Genomic DNA, 21,166 nt, shown 5'->3' on the forward strand with positions numbered 1-21,166 from the left:
TGTACCTGACAGAGGTATAGAATGATTATATGACTCTCCTTAAAAACAAAGATTGACCCGAGAAGTGGGGACAGGAATATATAAGGGCAGTTTTACTTGGATCACGAGTTAGTTAGTTAGTCGTTGGAGGAATTACTGAGCGAGTTATCGAGAAAGTTACCCGAGTCGTGCATTACGTTTGTACTCGTCATCCCGTGGACCGTGGATTCGTTATCGAACCTGAATTCGTTGTCACCATCATCTCGACCATCTTATCGCTGCTATTCCGCTACGGTAAAGTAAGTAAAGGTTCATTGAACGCCTCAAAATGCCAACCTGACTCCGACATATATATTTTCGATGGATGTTATTGTGGATAGCCAAGAAAAGAATCTACCGTTTCCATCGCCGCGCACTCTTGTGAATTATTTATTTGATGCCGAGCAAATAAATGTCAGCAACGTGTTCATATTTTCTAGTACCTATGTACGTATGGTTGAAACAGCGCTGATAAAAGAAACCAATTTTATTCTCAGTTACTTCTCACCTTTATTCGACTGAAAGCGACACCGCTCGTGCAGAATTGGCGAGTAAAATATATAGGCGCGTTTACACGTTGAGTCACTAGGTTATCTGGAATGGCCAGAAGCCTGAGAATATTTGGTACGCTATATTTTTCCATACTTTGTTTGTCTCTTACGTTTACCTTCTAACAAATTAATTATTTATCCAGGTCAAGCGAGTTATCCAAAAATTTAGTAGTTACGTTCATAAAAATAAAAAATTGCGTCAACATCAGTGTCTACATACAGTCTACTAATTGTTGCGCAGTTGATTCTGAATTTATTCGGAATTGGAGTTGAGTCTCGGCTAAAATACGTGGAGAACTTTTTTATGCTTTGCTACTTTATTACATATTTTATATACAGCGCAATGCATGTACACGTACAATTATGCATATTTAGCTTGTTAGTAAAGCGTAGAAGGATGCCAGCATCTTGTAGTCATATCAACGCGTGTTCACAGTAACAGAGAATGTTATGCTCTATTATATTTGCTTCAGCACTTGTGTTTCAGTTTGAGCCGATATTGTCTAAGTTGATGAGTCTTGGTTAGGGTGTTGTGCGATGCGAGGCACCCTTCGACGTGATCGTTCATGCATCTCGATCAAGTCTGGAGAGCTCTCGGCAGAGCTGTCGAGATCGGTGCAGTCGTCGTGATTAGGTCCGAAATGTAGGTAGGTGGTTCGGTTAGATGGTTAGACAACGTAGTAGGGCGCAGAGTAGGCAGCGGCGTAGTAAGGGTAGCCGGTGTACGCGGCGTAAGGATAGTTGTAGGCAGCAGCCGTGTAGGCGACCGGGGCGGTATAGGCTGCACTGTAAGCGACGGGTGCGGTGTAAGCTGCGCCCAACAGGAGTCCTCTCTTATCCCGAACCGCGGTTTCAGCTTCCGCTGCCACTGATTCGGCCTTCACCGGTTCGATGGATTCCGTTTCCAAGGGTTTCGCTAAAGCTACGCCGACCAGAGCGAGCAAAACGATAGCCTAGAATTGTGAGAAAGTCATTAATATCGTCATTCGTTTGCCTCTGTTTTCGGATGTGTATTAACGCTGGATTATGATTAGATGCGTGTTTTCACGAACTGTCTTTCTGTCGATAGATATGCATTTTGGTCTTGGAACGTTTCATTTGTCAGAATACGCATTCACTGTAATCATAATCGTAGCCTTAATCTGTTAACCAGGGAATACAAATTCACTTAAATCGTCAATCTCTTGGCATAATATTTTTATTTAACGATTCTCTATTTTTGTATGCGTTGTTTCATTTCTAGAAAAAATTAACTATACGAGGACTAAAACCGATTATATGCTTTTGTAAACTCGAATTTTAACTTCTAAGCTAATTTTTATGGCAAAGTTTCGATAAACGATACAAAGTTTAGGCTAAAATATCGTTAGTTAGAACAGTTATTGTGAATCGGATCGCCGACGGTAAATGGGTTAGAAGTTTACTCACTGCGATGCACTTCATTTTGTAGATTGTTGAGGAGATGCTTGGACAAGCTTGGTTGAAAATCGATTGATGCTCGAAACATCATGGTAGCCCCCTTTTATACCTATTCGATCGGGACGTCGCGTCGACGTTACGTGCATCGATTCCCGATGTTTACCTCGCGTAATCGCGCATAATTATTAACCTCTTGGCGTTGTCGGTCACGGGGCTGCATTGAGAACGAGCAACCTCGCCGGATTTCGTTGCTGACGCGAGATTAAGCAACACGTCCTTGGCCATTGTCCAAACCGAAACGTTCGACGTTCGGCCGATCGAACATCTTCGTAATTTTTTGACTACGAGTGTTTCATCGAATAACATTGATATCGCTATGCGCTGATCTATACAAGATGGAAGTTTGGTCGTGGAGAAAGTTTCAAAGGGCCAATGTCTCTTCAATCTATGGAACGATCGACCTTGTGGAGGTCGAAATAAAGATTCCTAGCAAAGAGTGGGAGTAGTTCCCCTATTGAAATTCCATTTGGGCACGTTACGCGCAACCTCGTCGCTCGTAATAATTTTCACGACGATGGTTTAGCTATTCCGTCCTTGTATCCAATTGGTCCTCGTTTGCGGCCACGAAGCCTAAATAGTCCCTCTTGACAGTCGCTCGAGCACTATTGACGAATGAGAACAAATCGAAGGGCTCGTTACTGTCGTGATACTGACTCGTTAATGAGGCTTAAAAATTCAAGAACTAGAAAATTAAAGAATTTTTTTTCTTTCCTTGATATAAAAGAAATGACCTTTAAAATGTTTCATCGCCTTTATATCGATTACTTAAGAAGCGAATTAGACAAACGTAGCATCCGTAGGAGATAACGTCGAGTTAAATCCTTATTTATTGGGAGGTTCAATTGGGTAAAAATGCCTTCGTTACACTGATAATCGATGTTCTCGACGAATCTTCATGCACGCTGTTACGTTCATCGATTACGTTTTATCGTCGTTTCGTTGGCGACGCAGTAACGTTACGTTAAACGAGCGAAATTTCGCAACGTTTAACGAGGAAATCGAGGCACGATTTCACGAAGCTGTAAAATCGTAAGCTAAAAGTCTCTCAAAGGCAAGAAGGTCGTTCTCGTCAGGCCTCGTTGACTCGTTATTCTCGGAGAAACGACCACGACGATGACGGCGACGATGAAGCGATGCACCGCACTGCGAAGTGAGCAATATGAACGTCGAGAGGACGGAAACGATGACGTTTAAGTAGCGCGTCTAGCACATTGCGTGCGCCAGCTCCAAGAAAATGCGGAAAGATATTTCGCAGGCTTAGCTCGATTACGTTAATGCTTCGAGAGAAATTCAATTTTCTCTGCTCGTTAGTTAAAAGAAAACCGTCTGAAGTTTTTTACATTTGCGATATAACAATTTTGAAAATCCGGCAAGCTACTTATCAGACATTTCCTAGTTATTAGCCCATTCTGAAAGTTATCGTAGTTTTTCCTCTGTTTGACTCTAATGCTGTATTACTATAACATATAGTTGCACAAATATATATTACTGGTGATATATGAACAATTTATGCAGTGTACACTATTTTCTATTTTTATCGAATAAAAACATCTCCTGTAGTCTTCGTGTTAAATTATATCTTGTAGAACATCAGCTTACTATACTTTGATCTGGTTACGTGCAAATATAGGAAGTACTTTAATCGGGGATTTGGTCGCGTAACGATGGCCAACTAAGGTTCTACATTCTATAAAAGCGTTAAGCTCGCGTAACTGTGCACGTGTGGTGGCAATGGTGCATGCACGGACGTCAAACGTGAAACGTCGAGCGTTGCTCGAAGCGTCGTAGAAAAGGAGAATCAGAGCCGGTGGAGTGCCACCATTGTTTCGCCCTTCTTTAGAACACTCTCCGCATTAACGTCGTGAATTGGTACAATGCTGGGAGCTTTCTCTTTCACTCCTCTTTTGCCACTTTTCCCTCCCTCCTTCCCTCCCTCTTTCCATCTCCATCTACTTCCTGCATTTCTTCCTTCTTCGAATCCGCTCGCTTATCGACTACCTCTACCGTACATCCCTATTTTTCGATCTTTTTGCCAGTTCGTATCTTTCATTGTTCTCGTTTCTCTCTTTTATGTAATAAAGGGGAAAATAGGAATAACAAATATATATTTTATTTTTTCACCTAAAGGGTCTGGGGCTAATTATAAATAAGAAACGAAATTGAATTGCAGCTGGGGCGATTACGTTGGGAAGTCGAATAGGGACAGCTCGACTCTTCGTATTTCCATGATGGTTTACAAAGACAGGAATAAAGAGGAGAGACCGGAGAATGCTTGAAAAGCGCAAAACGCTCGTTATTCGAGGATAGCGATCATCATCAGGTCGGAGCCCGGGGTGACAAATGAGGGACATTATCTGGTCCGGCCGTAGTTCGTCGCGGCGTTAACGATAAATCGCTATCCCGATAATTAATATCTCGTCTTTGGTCGCATCGTCCCATTATAAATAGTGGTAGAGCATAGGGTATCAAGGTGGATATGTTTCTGTAATAGCCTGCACGTGGTCATCGAAAGACAAATCGCAACTGCCTGCGCGATTTTACGCGTTCTGTTCTTTTATTCGTTTGTTTTCTATTTAACCATTTCGATCCTATTAGGATATATACGTAGCTTTTTATTTACCGATAATATATTTAACATTTCCGGTGTTTGGATCGATACTCAAAAGGATATGAAAGAATCGGAAGCTTCGATGAAATGTAAATATGTATATCCTTGATCGAGAAAGAGATCGACATTGCAGGTGGGCGGTATCGGAAGATGGAGACTCGATAGATTAGTTTCTGTGAAAAATTTTCGAGCGCGTAAATACAAAAAGTCAACGTTACGGTGATCTTGGTCGGAATGGAATTGCAGCGATGCAAAGCTACGCGATATTCGATTTCTGTTTGTATTTGCTCGGCAAGAGCTTATATCCGTATCCGATCAAAGTTCGTTGCGTTTCGAGATATCCGACTGGACTCATGATATCTCCGGTATCGTGATGTCAAAACGAAAAAAGATGAATGTCACCATTGTAGATAACTTAGCAGTGTCAAAGACAAGTGCGTAGAGTTACTGTGATAATAACATGTTTTTCACCGAGTGACAGCGAACAATCACGTACGACGATTTTACAAAAATCATGTCCTCGTGATAAATTCGTAGTTTGTTCCCGAATGGCAGATGTTGATCGATTGCGAAGAAATAAGACGAAATGTGATATACACTTGAAATGCATCAAAGACGATAATATTAGATGTGATAACGAGCGAATAGTTCGAATCCGAAATGGATGGTTGGCTGGACGATTGTTGAGAAGAACGAAAGGCTATAGCCGGAACAGTAACTGTACACCTAAGCAAAAGCTTCGCTTACTCGGCTGTTTCAATTAAGTATCGAACTTTCGCTGACGAGGCACGCGATCTTTCGCTCCCTCTTTGGGCGCACCCCGTCGCCATCCTTTCCTCGTTAACGCTTAGCGACGCGACATTTATCTTTAGCGATAGGATTTAAAAGAACCGTGTTGTATCTCATTTTTATTTTGCTTCACTTTTTTGTACTATTTTTCTTTCTTGTGCTTCTAAAAGTTGCGCGTTCATTACGTTACTTTGAGCGGATAGCGTGTTAATTAAAACACAAACGCTTCGTGTTTGTCACATTGCTATGCACCTCACGGTAGGACAAATCAAAGATACGAGGTCATTGTTTCGAATACGATTCCAGAGGTATAATATGACACGCCTACGAGGTACCCCGATAAAAATAGATTTGGCGGCAATTGCGTATTCGTGTGCATCATTGTCGTTACGCAATATTTGTCAGTGGTTCGGGAAGTGGGTAGTATGTTGAAGAGAGGAAATTTTGGTAGCAGATTCGCGGTATTTTTATGTGGTTGGGGCGCCCGCACCAGTGGCAGCCAAGCAGGCGACCCATCGAGGAAAGAAGCGGCAAAGGAATTTGCAGGAGATGTTGGGCGAGTATCGATGGCTGTCTGGCAAACGAAGTGGTCCAAGGGAATGACATTTAGGGTGGCATCGTGGCGCCACACGAACCGAGAATGTCTCGCGTGCTCTTCTTCCGCGTCTGGTTGACGGTGCGAAAGATTTTCATTGAGCATCACCGTCGACATCGTCAAAGGTCGTCTCGGTATAAATAACCCTGGCGCCGTTGTTGGCTCGTTCTCGTTTCCCTGCTTCGTCGGTCAATTTTTTAGCCGCTATGCGTTTCACCACATTTTATAGCTTCACGAAAGTTTTGCTCCTCCCTCGATCGACTAGCATCGAAGAACCCACAATTGGACCCATTAGATCATCTAATAAGTTCGTGTGGTTCATTTTTATTTTATTTAGAATCTTTAAGGTTCGGTATGATTTCTAAAATACAATTATTCATAAAACACATTAGGAACACCGGAGATTATAGATATATAATTATTAGGGCACGAATTTATTTGACGACATGATGTACATGTACGTTAAATTTGTTGTTTCTCGGTAGCGTTACGAAGTAACGATAGGAATTACAAAGTGCTCGAACAACTTCTGAAACGTTTCTGAAATATCAGAACTTCCTCCCTCAAACATCGGTTACGTAGAGTGACTTGAATTAGATACGGCCTGGATAGACAAGTGCATGTTACTGCATACAGAAGCCAGACAAGAGTCTTTCATTCACAAGTAATTTCCACTTTTTCGTTTTCACCTTCGACTACCCATGACTGTATAAAAATTAAAATTAAAACGGTCGCTTGGAAACGATTGAGAGGTTTTCTGTAAATTGATACGTCAGGAAATAGCTTCCCTATACTGAGTATTCCAAAAAGTTGGGACCGAACTTTGGAAACATGTACTCATCAAAGAAGATTCCAATATTAAATATTTATCAACATCTAATTGACACTATGCTTTATAGTAATGGAAGATCGAAACTAACGGAAAGTAGTATTTCATAGGCACGATAATTTTGTTTCTTTAGATCGTTGAAGTAGTATTATGTAGTGCAGTGTGGTTGTTTACTTGTCGAGGTACTCATCGCGATAAGTTGGAGTTGTCTCCCAACTTAGCTTGGACTTTAATATTTCGTGTAGCTTTATTAACCGTGGACTCTCTCGAATTCAGGATTTTCGACCAACGATAACTCAAAGAACGCGAACAGTATCCATGAGTACAAATGTTTCACGTTTGAAGAATTTAATCAAATATTTCCATTTGTTTCAGAGAATTTTGAGAGTGCCCTAGACGAGTGGTCGTTGTTGTTGCTGTTGTTGACGTCGGCTTCGCCGTCGTCGTCGTCGTCGTCGCCGTTGTTGTCGCCGTCGTCGTCGTCGTCGTCGTCGTCGTCGTCGTCGTCGTCGCCGTCGTCGTCGTCGTCGTCGTCGTCGCCGTCGTCGCCGTCGTCGCCGTCGTCGTCGTCGTCGTCGTCGTCGTCGTCGTCGTCGTCGTCGTCGTCGCGTCGCCGTCGCCGTCGTCGTCGTCAAAATGTCGTCGTCGCGTCGCCGTCGTCGTCGCCGTCGTCGTCGTCGTCGTCGTCGTCGTCGTCGTCGTCGTCGCCGTCGTCGTCGCCGTCGTCGTCGTCGTCGCCGTCGTCGTCGCCGTCGTCGTCGCCGTCGTCGTCGTCGTCGTCGTCGTCGTCGTCGTCATCGTCGTCGTCGTCGTCGTCGTCGTCGTCGTCGTCGTCGTTGCCGTCGTCGTCGTCGCCGTCGTCGTTGTCGCTGCGATCACCGTTCTCATCTTCATCGTCGTTATCCTCTTCGTCATCGTCATCGCCATCGTCATCGTCATCGTCATCGTCATCGTCCTCATCGTCATCGTTCTCATCGTCATCGTCCTCATCGTTTTGTCATCGTCAACGTCGTGGGGGTTGTCAAAGGGTAAGCAAACGGATGTCTCTATAGCCCAACTTCTCTTCTCAACCCTTCTTCTCTCAAGTTGTTTAGCTTACACGCGACAAATCTACGTAGAGTGTTCACAAACTCGAAATCACGTTTAGAACTTTGGAAGAAGCTCGATGTTGTTTCTGTTCTTCCACGATTCTCGTCACAATGCCCCTCGTTTTGAACGATTCATTAATAGTAAAGTTACCTCGGAAACCTAGGAAATATGTACTATGGAGTGAACGATGCGGTTTTGAAATTGTCTATAGCAAGGGTGCGATACGTGTATACAACATTACGATTAGAAACTAATCGCTATGCCTGATATATCACTTACGTCGTTTTCGATCAGTGGGACACGACGCAACGAAGAGACGAACATTGCCGCAGGTTTTATTGTTCGAATGAGAATGGGAAATTATGAGTTCGCGTGTTGTCGCGTGGCGATACGTCGTTAAAGTAGGATATCGAATGCACGATCACGTTTGTAGGCTTTTCGTAACACCGAGTTGCTTTCGTCAACCGGGAAATGGTAATACAGTTTACGATTATCTCTCAGAGATATTCGAGGCTTAGCTTATCGAATTTCGATTGAAAGAATTTCCAGTTTAAAGGTTTCGAAACTTTTATGATTTCGAATGTTCAAAGTGTTGTTCCAAGATTTTCGTTAAAGCCGTTTTTCTATCATTGCAACTGTCTCTACGATAATCGGGCCATCTATTGTCCAAAAATATTTATAATCTTAGACTTAAAACGTAATAACAAATCAATTTCCATTCTTCCAAATATAATTATTACAAATATAAACGTTATAGAATTATTATCTAAATATTTTAAATCCTACAGACAAATTATATCGTCAGCACCGTGGATGTGTAAGTGCTATATAAGAATATACGAGCCGCGTGTGGTTCATAATCTGTAATTTGGCCACCATAGTTCCGTATATTGTACGCCTGATAACACGCGTAAACCTTCGAAAAGCAAAAGGGTCGGATAGTTTGGGACGAATAATAGTTTTGGATGCGACATAATCACCAGGGATACTAACTCGTGAGGTGAGTTGAAATTAGTCAGGAACGAACTGGCACGCACTCCTGGCAGCTCTTTTCGTTATTTGGAATGGCTTAGGTTTACGCGTTTCCTCTTGGGTACGTTCCGTCATGTGGAAAGAGTCCTTTCCCCCCTGTGTTTCTCTATCTCTCACTTCGAGTTCCACCGGTTGGACAAAAGCCGTTTGCTCGTAGAAGCATTCCGTCGAGACGGAGCTAACTATACTCCAAATATTCCGTTGTTTTGCATAAAAACGCAAGGCAGCTGGGTTCTTCCATTTCTCGATCGCTCAACCATCTTTTGCACGCTTAATCATGGCACTAATCACTTTTTTTATGCATACTTTGGTCTATACGGTTAATTAATTAGTAGTATTAACGAGTCGATCCTTAATTAGAAACTTTTGTAATCGTAGAATCTGTAACTTTTTAACTGTCGAATCTACACAATCATTTTGTATATTTCTTTCGCAACGATTATTCGTAATCATCCAGATCATCTGCGGATATTAACACGCATATCGTACGATTTACAAGTTAAAGGAAATCAGATTTCTTCGCATAAAATTTCCGAGAACGTCGCAATGCGTTGTAAACCGGAGGACGTCATTGCGTTATCGTTTAGGAACCCTTGATCTCTTAGAAACGGTTTTACATATATCGGTTCTCTTGCGGGTTTTCGTTTCTCCTAGGGGCAAACGATAGCGTATATTTCGTAGGAGCGAGATTGTGCTTGGCCGAAATGGACCTTCGCTGCAAATGACTATCCGTAATACTTTTTCGCAAACGACGAGGATGGCTTTTATCGTATGTATAAAAATGGAGAAAGGAACAGTATTTGCACGATCTTCCTCCAGAATTCTTGCGAAATTTCCGGACCCGAAACTCAGAGGGTCCTTTGATTAAGTAGCTTGGCCACTCGCTCGGTAAAAACAACGGCGATAGGACGTATGCTGTTACGGCTTGATGGGCAAAATACAATTCATGAACCCTGGTAAATGTTTTTAGCCGAGCAGTCGAACAGAATCGGATCGGATCGTTCGTATTAGAGATAAAATTCGTCGCCGCGACATTGTCTATCGTGCAGGCCGCAAGTTGCCCGCGTACGTGTTATCGCCTGTGTCTTTGCTTTACGACAGTCGCTTTTGAGCCAATAAATCGTTTTACGAACGCATCCAATATCCCCTGAAGCAGGGGATTTCGAGATTCCATTGGAAGGTTGACAAATTATGCGGATTTTCCGAGAGTCGAAGGTGAAATAGTTTCGACGGTGCGAAAGTCGTGCTTTTTATTCGTTGGCGTGTTTTCGAGGGCCGTTTATCTAAGATTTATAGCAGTCGTACCGAAGAAGTCAAGATGCTCGGGCCAGACGACGTTGTCTTATAAATTAGGTGCTTTGAGCGTGAGCTTAAAGACAACGACGGCTTTTCGTCAAGCACAAGAACGGCGTCAACGTCGACTCGAGGTTGAATCGGTAAGCGTCTGTGAATAATCGAGCACGTCTCGCATTAGCCGCGGCTGCCCTTATCTCTGCTTCTCATTTGTAGGGCGTACGCTTTATTGCTGAAAAGGCTGCTTTTGCTTTCTTACCGGGAAAATTTATGCGAGTCCCGGTTACCGTAATGCGTCTGCCACCATTTCGCACGAAGTACACAGGTAGCAACGCTAATGTTTATTCTACAATTTATGTGCGATAAAGTTTCATACTTCGAAAAACCAATCGATAAATTGCATTTTCTGGGAAAATTATCCAGCCGCTTCCTTATCTCCTTCGAAATCCCTAAAATCGCTTCGACCATTGAAACATTCGTACTTTTCCTAGCCTGCAAATTTTACGATCTATTTGGTATTTACCTATTTTATATACCTACTTCATATGGGTATTTTATATAGATATTTCATATAGGTATTTTATATAGGTATAGGTAGGTACCTATTTGATATAGTACGTACATATACAAGTACATACATAACGGTAGAAACAACTGTTTGTGTTGTGACGTTTTCGACGAGACGTTGTAAAACGACACGGATCGTTCGACGTTTAATCTCCTTTTATGTCTCGCGTAAAGATGTAGAAGTTGACTTTACGATCGGTCAAATTCACCTAGATACTACAAACTTTCGTAAATCCTGTCCTTGAGGCTCTTGTGTAAACAGATAGATAGGTAGTGTCGGAGGTTACGAGGTTGCTTCGTGCCACTGTTTCTTTTTTCTTCAACTTTTTTCAATACAATAGCAGATCCGAACGACGAATTTAACGAATTCTCGGATCGCAGTTATACAAACGTTCGTTCGTTGTTCGCAATTGAGGATGTCGAAAGCAAAGCTCGTGGTCGATCTAGAACATCGACGATTTGACGACAACATCGGGCAAAGCAGAGGAAACCTTACCTATGGTAAGTTGCAAATTGCTTTAGAGCCATTCGATAAGAAAAGAGAGAGAGAGAGAGATAAGTAGGACGATTGATTCGATAGAGACGATAACACGATCGCTAATACAGTCGCTAACGGTGTCGGAGTTCGTGTTGGTAAATTGGCTTTGCCGTTCCCTCGTCGCGTTGTTCTACATAAACCTTCTCCAACTATGGAGATAAGTGTAACGTCAATGGTAAAGGGAACTAGCAGGAGAAACCACCGTGGGAAAGGCGGCTAAAGGATTCGAGCTAGGAGAAGGCGCACAGGAACACTCTTCCGTTTATCGAAGCAACTTCGCTGGCGGCGTAAGTTAAGTTTACGATATCGAACAGGAGCACGTAGAGACAATGAAAGCGACGTACAGAGAAGATCGTCGATGAAGGGGAAGGAGGGAAAGGCGAGTTAAGGAGTATGCCATCTCCCTAGAGAATTATGAAACGCGCGAGTTAACACCGGATCCGAGGGAAAGAGCTGTAACGCTCCAAAATTTGCATTCTCATTTGTATGCTTGCGGTTTGTAGCAGTTTCACGAGTCGCTATGATTTATGGAAAGTCGTCCCCTAGATAGAGAGCTACCCAGCCTCTTGGCATACAAGTTGCTAAATCGCGCGTTATTTTGCTTAGTTGCCTCTGCTTTTTACCATTTCTGCCCTTCTGCTCCTCTTGGAAGCGAGGACAGGGTTGTAGCGATTTTGTCTGGTCGAACCGCCGCGCATTCGTCGTCGGGCTCCGCGACGATTGGATTGTTCTCGAACGTTAGCTTTCTAGCAAGGATTGCGAAGAAGGGCGGATGATACGATTCGTTTCGAAGGTACGGAGAACATTTTACCCCGGTCTCGGTAGGTTAATATGGCCGTGAGTGCTCGTCGTACTCCCATTCGCTGGTTGCATTTGAAACTACACGTTTTTCAACGCTCTCGTCGAGGGTGCCTGCAACAGACACAAACGTAACAGAGTAGCGATGAAGATGATGAATGCTGGCCCTCGTTACTAAGCTAGTAACTCCACTTTTACACGACGAGGGTTCGTAATTAATAGAAAAACAATTTTTGTCGCAGGCTATGAAAAAATTAATTGCACGATTGTCTTTGTTCTGATGCTTTTGTGCAAAATGGTAACGTGACCAGTAAATTTTTAGTAATTTTAATAAAATAACACGTAAATTTGTAACGTGTACGTTCGGTATTTCCATTTATTATCACCTACACTAGTTACACGTCGTATCGAGTTTACGTTTACGTTGCTAATTTCGCGGTTCGTTAGGATTTTATTGCATTCTTGTTCGATTTACTTTCAAAAGGTGCTGTGTTCGTCGAGAGAAGCAAGTTCCTCCGTTTAGTAGGCAGATCGAAAACGAGAATGTCGTCCGTATCGATAAACATCGGTGGATGAAATTTCCCATTGTCCTCGTTTCTCCGATGCAACATCGGTGATAAATCGTGGGTTGTTTTGGCGGCGTGGAATAGCGTAGTCAAAACACGAAGGTTGAGGAAGAAAGCGGCGATACTTGCCATCTCCTCGGTGTGTAATTCTTGGCACGCGATTTGTATTTTCTGTTTTATATAACACGTACAATAGGAACATGAAAATTTTCTATGGGAAATGTTCAAATATTTTCATGAACCAGTGTACACACGTTAAGGATTTGTATCTTTGTCGAAGCTGAGGTTTCATATTTCGCATCCACCGCATTTTTCCACAATAACAATCACGTTTCATCTACGTCAGTCACCAGTACCACTCGCAAGAATATCCCGCTGATTCTTTGCTTTACGACGCTTTCAACATGTCCAGATTTTCGTAAGAATCGAATTTCCGGCACGGTGAGGTCATAGTACGAGGAACGTCGTTTAGATTTTTCAGTGGATGCACAGTTAATGTTAATTTCAATAGCCGTTGTTATGGAAATCCAGAAGAGGAATTATTCGGAGGAATTGCGCGTGCAGCTTTTGCAGTGGCGCATCGGGTCGCTTCGCGACGTTCGTTGCAAACGTTGCTTCAATGGCAACGTCCGACAGCTCACTGTTCTTTCTCGGTCGCGGCTTGGCCTTTTCGCCGCACGATCTCGTCGTAGTGACATCATTCGAAACACAGCATTAAATCTGATACTGGATTATCGATGACGTTTCTACATTTAGGTGGTTTTCAACAATTAGCTTTAATTCAAAGAGCCAATCGACCGAGTGGTAGATACTTGCTACTCGATTCGATCGGACACGACCTCGGAGAGCCTCGGGGAGTCTCGGGGATGACCGCAACCGAAGCCACGGGGTTGGCAAAGTCGAAACTTTCTCGCTGGTTTCGGTTTCGAGCGAATCGTCGCTTTCTAAAAGTACTTCTCGTTAATAGACGCGTTTCTTGCTTCGTTGATCTTCCAACCTTAGAAGGTAAGCCTTAAAAGGTCAACAACAGGGAATCGGAAACAGTCACTCGGGCGTATCGCGTTTCACTAGGGTTGAAGGGGTTAATAGGCGCAACGCAGTTTCTAACGCGTACTTGACAAAAGATCGAAAGAGGCAAGCTCAATTTTCACGCGAACCAGACTCGTCGTGTGCAAACTTCTTCAAGTACGACGACCGGATTCCCGTTTTCCTGTATCGCTATAAATAAGCAGGATCGATAGCAGTGGGGCAAGAGATGGAGGCAGCGGTCGTTGGTAATCATTTTCCGCAGACAACGAATGTGACGCGTCGTCACAAAAACATTCCCGAGAGCAAAGCGAATGTCGTGGTTACGCTACGTTCCGTCGCGCAGAAAATTCAGAATTGTACTCTATTTGCAAAGCGGTTAGAGGCAAGAGAAACATTTCCGATGTTTCGATTATATTTAGATCTCTGTTTAGATTGGAAACTCGAATCGACTTGGTCTTTCAAACGCATTCCACTTTTTCGTGCTAATCGCTTTGGCTTTGACAAGCTGTGCTGCGAAGAAAAAGACCCGAAGCCCTGTCAAAACGCTTACGAGTTACCAAGCTTCCCGTCGAGACGTAGAAGTTGTGATCTAATTACGAAATTACTCGAAGAAACGCGATCGTGTTCTATCGATTGAAAATCGTCTATTGCAATGTATGGTTAATTTCGGGAACTGTCGATGGTCGTCTAGTATTTTTAGGAAGTTTCTTCGATCGGTCCTTCGCATTTCGAAGCTGTCTAGCGTTCCTTTCGATCAACTGGGAAATTAACAACCGAATTTACGTGATGATTTATTTTCACGCGCGTACATCATGTCCACTGTCGTCGAATACGCATTTCTTTGTTTTAGGTATCGCGAACACGACAAGAACACGGAGTAGCGATTCGGTGAGTGAGATTTCGTAGAATTTCTCGTAAAACATTTTTTTGCAAACAGAAACGGAGGAATAAAGATCGTAAAAGCTTATACTTGTATATACGAGAACGTATTTTATTGCGCAGGGCGTTTTAAGCGTGAAATCTGTCGATTTGATTATCATCAGTTTGTTGACCACAGAACTATTCGAAAGGAGAAATAAAATTGTTAATCCGTAAAAGAACAATTTCTTTGAAACGTTGAAGAGGAAAAAATAGGGTTTTGGCTACGAAATCCGATTTTCCAGGCCACTGTGCAAAGAAGGGAAACCGGCAAGATCCGAGAATGGGATGGTACGTCGTAGATCGTACGGTGGAGGAGCATTACTTGTCCGCGCAACGTTAATACCCCGATAATTCATTCTAAATCCAGCAAATGAAGCGACCGAAGTTCTCGCGGCGCGACGGTTCGTAAAGCGTTCTAAGAAACGGACCAGCTCCGTTTCTACGCGGCCGTCGTCGCTTTGAAGTGCCACCATCGCGAAATCTTCGACCAAAGAAGACACGGTCTCGGTCTCGTTTTTCTCCTCTTGTTCCGCTTCCTGTGTGCAACGATGCGCCAGAGTACGCGTGGCACGCGCGCCGCTCGTTTCCTGCTTCTTCCCTCTGCTCGAGGCTCGAGACGAGTTCGGTGCACCAGCGACTTCCAACCGCAGATGTTTCGCTGGTTCGTAAATCGAACTTGCGATCTCGTAAATTTCCTCGTTACGCGAAACACACGCGTAAACGCTTAATGCTGGCGTATCACGAGTAATTTGCAACTGCGAATGTTTTCCTAGTTCCACTATCGGCGGCGTCGGCGTCTCCGCGACGCCTGACTCGTGGGCTGAGTCGAACTTATCACCGATGATTCCTTTCCATGTGCGATCGAAATTTCTGTATCAGATTTGACCTTCATCTTTCTCTCTAAAGAAATCTATCATTTCTTAATTCCTCTATTAACAAATCGTTAAGTGTTTGAAGTAGAATATCTGGTTACTACCTGCAGCTTTCCCATTACAATAAGTTTTCTACCCTTTATATAATTAGACTGACTTTAAAACCGTGTCGCAATGGTAGCTTTATAGGGCGACTAGTTATACGATCGTAATTCGTCGATGAGAGACGTTCGAGAGATTTGAATCAGAGTGGCCATTCGTGCCAATAGCCCGGCCAGCGTGGGCGAAACCTGGCCGTTTACACTTGTTTCCAGGCGATTTAGACGAGGAGATGTCGTGATAGAAGGTCGCCGATTCTCGCCCCGAACTTCCTCAGGATGAGATCTCTAGGGAAGATATCTAAGGAAGGGAATTGCATTCGCCTTCCTACGAATTTTCTAGAACGTGTTTTGGAATATTTGAAATTCTCGGTTGCGATCCATATCATTGGGCTGTATTAACTCAGCGAGAAGCATACGAGTGACACGGTTCGTTAAGATAGTTCAGTCCGTGGTCGGCGCAGGCGTTCCATCGATATTCCGAACAAGTTCGCGGAATAGCGTTGGAACATCAAGGACGAGGCAGCATCCTCGTTTAGTGGAAAATGTCTCTGGGGAATTTTATTCGGCTTTTGTTCGTTGGGATAAAAATCTAAAAATATTTAAGCGGATCTCTAACCACCACGACGCTATATAATTACAGTATGACTTTTCAGTAACCTCTGTAATTGGTGTGTATTAAATAAATTGGACTTGAGTCTTTCTAAATGTCATATTATTACTATATAGATATTCGTGTAAAACGAATCCAGTTGTCTTAGCTATAATCTATCGAATTGCATCTCGACAGAGATCAGCGCGGTCGACAATGTCAGAATATTTTCATACGTATCTTGAATTTCTCAAAACATTGCTCTAATATTGTCAAAGAATCGCTGAAAACCCTTGGGTTCGCTACGCGCTCGTCTTCGGAATTTCTAAATGTGCCAACTCTAAAATTTCTCTATGGTTCGTTAGTTGCATCGCAATTATATCGCATACGACAAATACGTATTTCTGTTTGAGAAAATTCATCAGAAATTTCTTAGATTTGCCGTTTAGAAGTAAGACGTTAGAATGTCATTTCATGATCGTAACTACTTTACCATTTTAGATAATATTATCCGCCTATCTACTCTCGAAATTCGCGAAATTGTAGCAGATCTTCCGTTTTTATTTATTATTAACGGCAAAATCAACTCCACCCCTTTTGGTGCACATAAACCTGTATGCACTACCACGTGCATTAAGACCTGATCAACTTCTTTGATTTGTGGCCGTCAACTACCAAAATATGCTACAGCACCCGAGATCCATTAAATGGAATTATTAAATTAGCAAATCGATACGCTGAAAATATCGGCCTCCTCGGACGCTTCAAACACATATAAAATGTAGCTCTACAATATCCTTTCATCACGTAAAGCTTTCCAATAATATTCTTTTTCCCGTTCCTCGTCCCCTTTTTCTTATTTTATTTCGTTGTCTTTTCTATATTCACTTTCTTTTCTTACTTTTCTCATTGCGCATATTATTATATTCTTTCGTACTTATTATTGGGCTCGGCCCGTGTAACAATAATGATAATAATAATAATATTTGTTTGCGCGAATCTTGTCGTTGGATTCTCATGTTTAAACCATTGAGCGTAGGAGTTACGTACAGTGGCTCACGAAAGTACAAGTTTTTGAACGTTTATAAAAATTCAATATGGATATATTATGTCTGTTATAGATACAAAACACGTTGAAATTTCTTCAGCGATGTAACTGCAACGAGATGTGATTGTCACGATCATGCTGCTGGCTTATACCGACTTTATGAACCCTTCGATCAAATTGGCGAACGAGCTAATCGGGATGCGACGTCTGCTCGATCGTTTATTCTCTCTATCTCTTATTAGCGAAAACAAAGAAAAAGTTTAGTCAATTAGTATGGCGCAGGATCGAGAAAGTTTCTCGTTGAATCGTTGTAAAACGACACCGCGCGGATGAGCGACGACGTTACCACCGTGGTTGGACCGTCGTTTAAGAAGAGACGAAACAAAGGCGCCACTGGCAGCAGCGAATAGGTATCGAAATTCGATAGGGAAAACGAAGAACGATGGTTTTGCGAGCAGAGGCTGGCTCGTAAGCAGGTGGTTTCGTCGACGTCGTCGCGCAACCTGCCCATCGGCAAAATCTCTAAAACGAGCTGTCGAGTTCTGCCGATAGTGCGAGTCTGTCCGCCGAATATCGGCTTTTCGTTACCGAATGCATTTAACAGAAAGGCGAGTCGGAGGGAGGAAAGGAAAGTCGACGACGAGATGTAGAATAGAGAGGTTGTTAGCGCGCTTCTTGGATGGGTTATCGCGACGCTAGTCTTGCAAGTACCGAAAGGAAACGAGAGGAAAGTTTATAGTCGCGATAGCAGTCGCTCGGTCGACAATCTCGTAGCTTTCCGCTCCCTTCGTTTCTTCGACAAAAATTTGCATTTTAAATCAAAGGGGATGCACTCGAGACTTTTAACGATGTCACTGCTCGTCTAAATTCCCAAGTATTTCCAGTGCATCGTTCTCTGCGATTCTACCCTTCCGCGACAATTCGCCTACGCGTTTCGCTTCCTTCTACGTGGATTGTGTTCAGCGTTTAAAAGCAGCCGTATCGAACCGTAAGGAAAGGCACGCGAGTGGACTGAAAGTCAGCTGAGCCAGGATCGATGTTCGAGAAGCATCGCGTGCCGGCCAACCGTTTCAACTCGTAGCGTTCTGGCTATCGTCGATCAAGCTCAGGTGTTCCTTTCGTAACGCCGAACATCGCTCGCAACGCGTGTTCCGACATTACAGTCACAATGATCGGTAGCCGATCGTTTGAAAGTTTTATCGGTCGAATAATTTTCATCGGTCGCTTCGCTAAAGCTTCCAACGAATCAAATTTCATCAATACGACAATGGTGTTTCGGTACAGCGATATCTCATTACCGTTCCTATGGAAAACGTTCAAATACTTTGGTGAGTTCGTGCAAATTGAATTTGGCATAACTTTCCTGTTTATACGTTAGCCATTGTACGGTTCTCTTCGTCGCGATGCACCGTGTACGAATTCGCATAGTAGGTCGCGTTTCAAGCACCGTAGAACACAAACTTCCACAGAGTTCCATAGGCTTAACTAAATGTTTTGTCGACAGGAAGACATCTCCGAATTGTGTGTATTTGGTGCAATTGAGAGCGATTGGATTACTTTTGCGCAATTAGAGAACGCAGCCTATAATCGAACGGCGCGTCGCGTTTCGTCGGTAGAAAAGTTTCCACGGGTTGCCGTTGCCATCGCGTCGCGACGGTTCCGCTCCTCGTTCGCTGGCACAGACTCGAGCCGGTGCCTCGAGTCATTTTCATCGTATACGCTAGAGTGCCGGTATAAGGGAGAAAAGGGAATGGTTTGTTCGGCTGAAAAGACCGACTCGGCAGGAGTAGGAGGGAAGAGGCGGAAACTATGGTGGAGAGATCATCCTAGATTCCGGAAGGGACGGGTAGAGAGCAAACGAGACGAACAGCCGGCAAGAACGGAAGCTTTGATGCGAATAACCAAGAGCTCTCCGTGCCAGCTGCGCGAGTAATCGAGGCCTCTTTCTACGATGCACACGCGTTGGACGAATTAAAACGAAAATATAGTAATCTTCGGTTAGTAAATGCGACTTTGGTGTTCGGGTTCGCTACGTTACTCTTATCGAGAAAGGTACTTACTTACTCGCCATTCTAAGAATTATCGCCTATCGTCTCTCTTGGACTCGCTCGGTTTTTAAATGCGTCGAGGACGAGAGAAACATCGAGCGCGAATAAAACGAAGAGTCTGATCGTTCTTGTTTAATCGTAAGTATGTAAGAAAACATGATCGTGTTTGGTATCATTTTGGTAACTGAGATATCGTCGATCGCGGGTTACGGATAGCGCTCCGTGGTAGCAGATCGAAAAGTCTATGAGGATAGTTCTGCGTCCATCGCGAAGGGCGAGAATGCGTTTATTAGCCGAGAATTACCGAATTTCGTTGAATTTTCCATAGACAGCAATTTCATAGGGTCGTTTAACGACAGGGATCAATTTGCCAGTCATTCGAGCGGCGTAGTACAACGCCGATGAAACCGAAACGAGATTGATAGATACGCGCGAAGGGGTGCGAAACAATGCGGCTGTCCGTTGGAAGCCTAGCGGTGCGACGAGGTACGAGAACTCGGCTATCGTAACCGTACCGTCGCGTCGTCGCGTCGCTCCGTTGCGAACGCGGTCGTGCATGCGACTCAACCAACCACGAATACGCAACCGGTTCGTTGCATAAATATCGTTCGGTTCATCTACAAGGCGCGTCCATCCCTCGCCGGCTGGTAAACGCATTGATTTATCGTTCCATCGTTAACTATGCGAACGCCACACGTTGACGTTCACGCTCGTAAATCCGCAACGGCCTCCATCGTGTTTTTCTCGGCTTTTCCATATGTTGCATCGCATCGGGGTAAAGAAAACGTGCGTCTTTTCCTTCTTATTTGCCCGCTCCTTCTTCTTCCATTTTCATACCTTAGCTTCTTATTTTTTGGCTAGAAAGAGAAATCTATTTGACGTTGAAATAGGCAGAGTCGCAACGCCCTAGTAAATTTTTTCCCAAAGAGGTCGACTCCATTTTCGAGGAAACGAAAGGGGCTGTTGGGAGAAAAGCACTTTGTCGTTGGACGGCGGCGACCTATCGACAGAAAGAGAAACGTGACGCCTGGCAAATTGACGGGTCGTCGGATTCGCGAAATCCTCCGGAGAACCGTTCCACGTGATCGACGTAATGCTCGTCGCGTACCCGAGCTCCTTCGATCGAAAGAAGGACCGAGTAGGGAGATGCGAGGTCGAAAATAAGAAGACAGAATGTCGACGGCTTGAAATAGGTCAGTCTATAATACCATCGGTGTCTTTTCGTTTAGAGGCTTCGTAATTCGTCAGGCCGTGATCGAGACGATTGTCAGCAAAAAGATTCTTACGAACGTCTTAGATACGAACGTCTAGACGCGTAGCTTTCGTCTGACGTTTATAGAAAATCCTACCTTTAGCCGACTGCCGTTTCAAGGTCTAGACGAGATGTTCTTTTTGCGAAGAGGAACGCATGTCCTTTAAATAGATTCGAATCTATCGGTAACGGTTGGGGCCGCGGTCGTTGTCGTTTCGTATAGGAGACGTCTCGCGTCTATCGCTTTCCCGAGCTATCTTTAAAATACAGCGACGGAGATTCGCGTCTCCGGCGGTCTCGGTTTGCGACAACGAAGTCGTCTCGGTGTCAAAAAACCGTCGGTAGTCACCGATCGAGTGACGCGGAGCGAGAAAAGTGCGGACGGGTCGAAACGAGACGAGAGGAGGCAAAGCGACATTGCTCGAATGCGAGCACGCAGCAGAGAAAGACGTTCAACGGCGGCATTTATTTTCGGCCAATTAACGGCATTCCTCGACGGTGGCATCTCCTCGTTGCATAACTCGTCGGGGAACGACGCGACGCGACGGGACGAG

At 43.9% G+C, this 21,166-nt stretch overlaps 2 protein-coding genes across 4 annotated transcripts in view; one reads left to right on the plus strand and one right to left on the minus strand.

Annotated features, from left to right (window-relative positions):
* The window catches only part of LOC117210694 (stress-activated protein kinase JNK), a 40,316-nt gene that overhangs the window by 8,182 nt on the left and 10,968 nt on the right, over nucleotides 1–21,166 (plus strand). The gene's annotated exons all lie outside the window — the stretch shown is intronic.
* LOC117210700 lies at nucleotides 868–2,796 on the minus strand. Its single transcript, XM_033453979.1, has 2 exons — nucleotides 1,998–2,796; nucleotides 868–1,522 (listed from the first exon to the last, which is right to left on the minus strand). The coding sequence occupies exons 1-2, from the start codon at nucleotides 2,010–2,012 to the stop codon at nucleotides 1,238–1,240; spliced, it is 300 nt and encodes a 99-aa protein (XP_033309870.1). The 5' UTR covers nucleotides 2,013–2,796; the 3' UTR covers nucleotides 868–1,237.

Source organism: Bombus bifarius, unplaced genomic scaffold, assembly GCF_011952205.1.
Source record: "Bombus bifarius isolate JDL3187 unplaced genomic scaffold, Bbif_JDL3187 scf7180000008208, whole genome shotgun sequence".
NCBI lineage: Eukaryota > Metazoa > Arthropoda > Insecta > Hymenoptera > Apidae > Bombus > Bombus bifarius.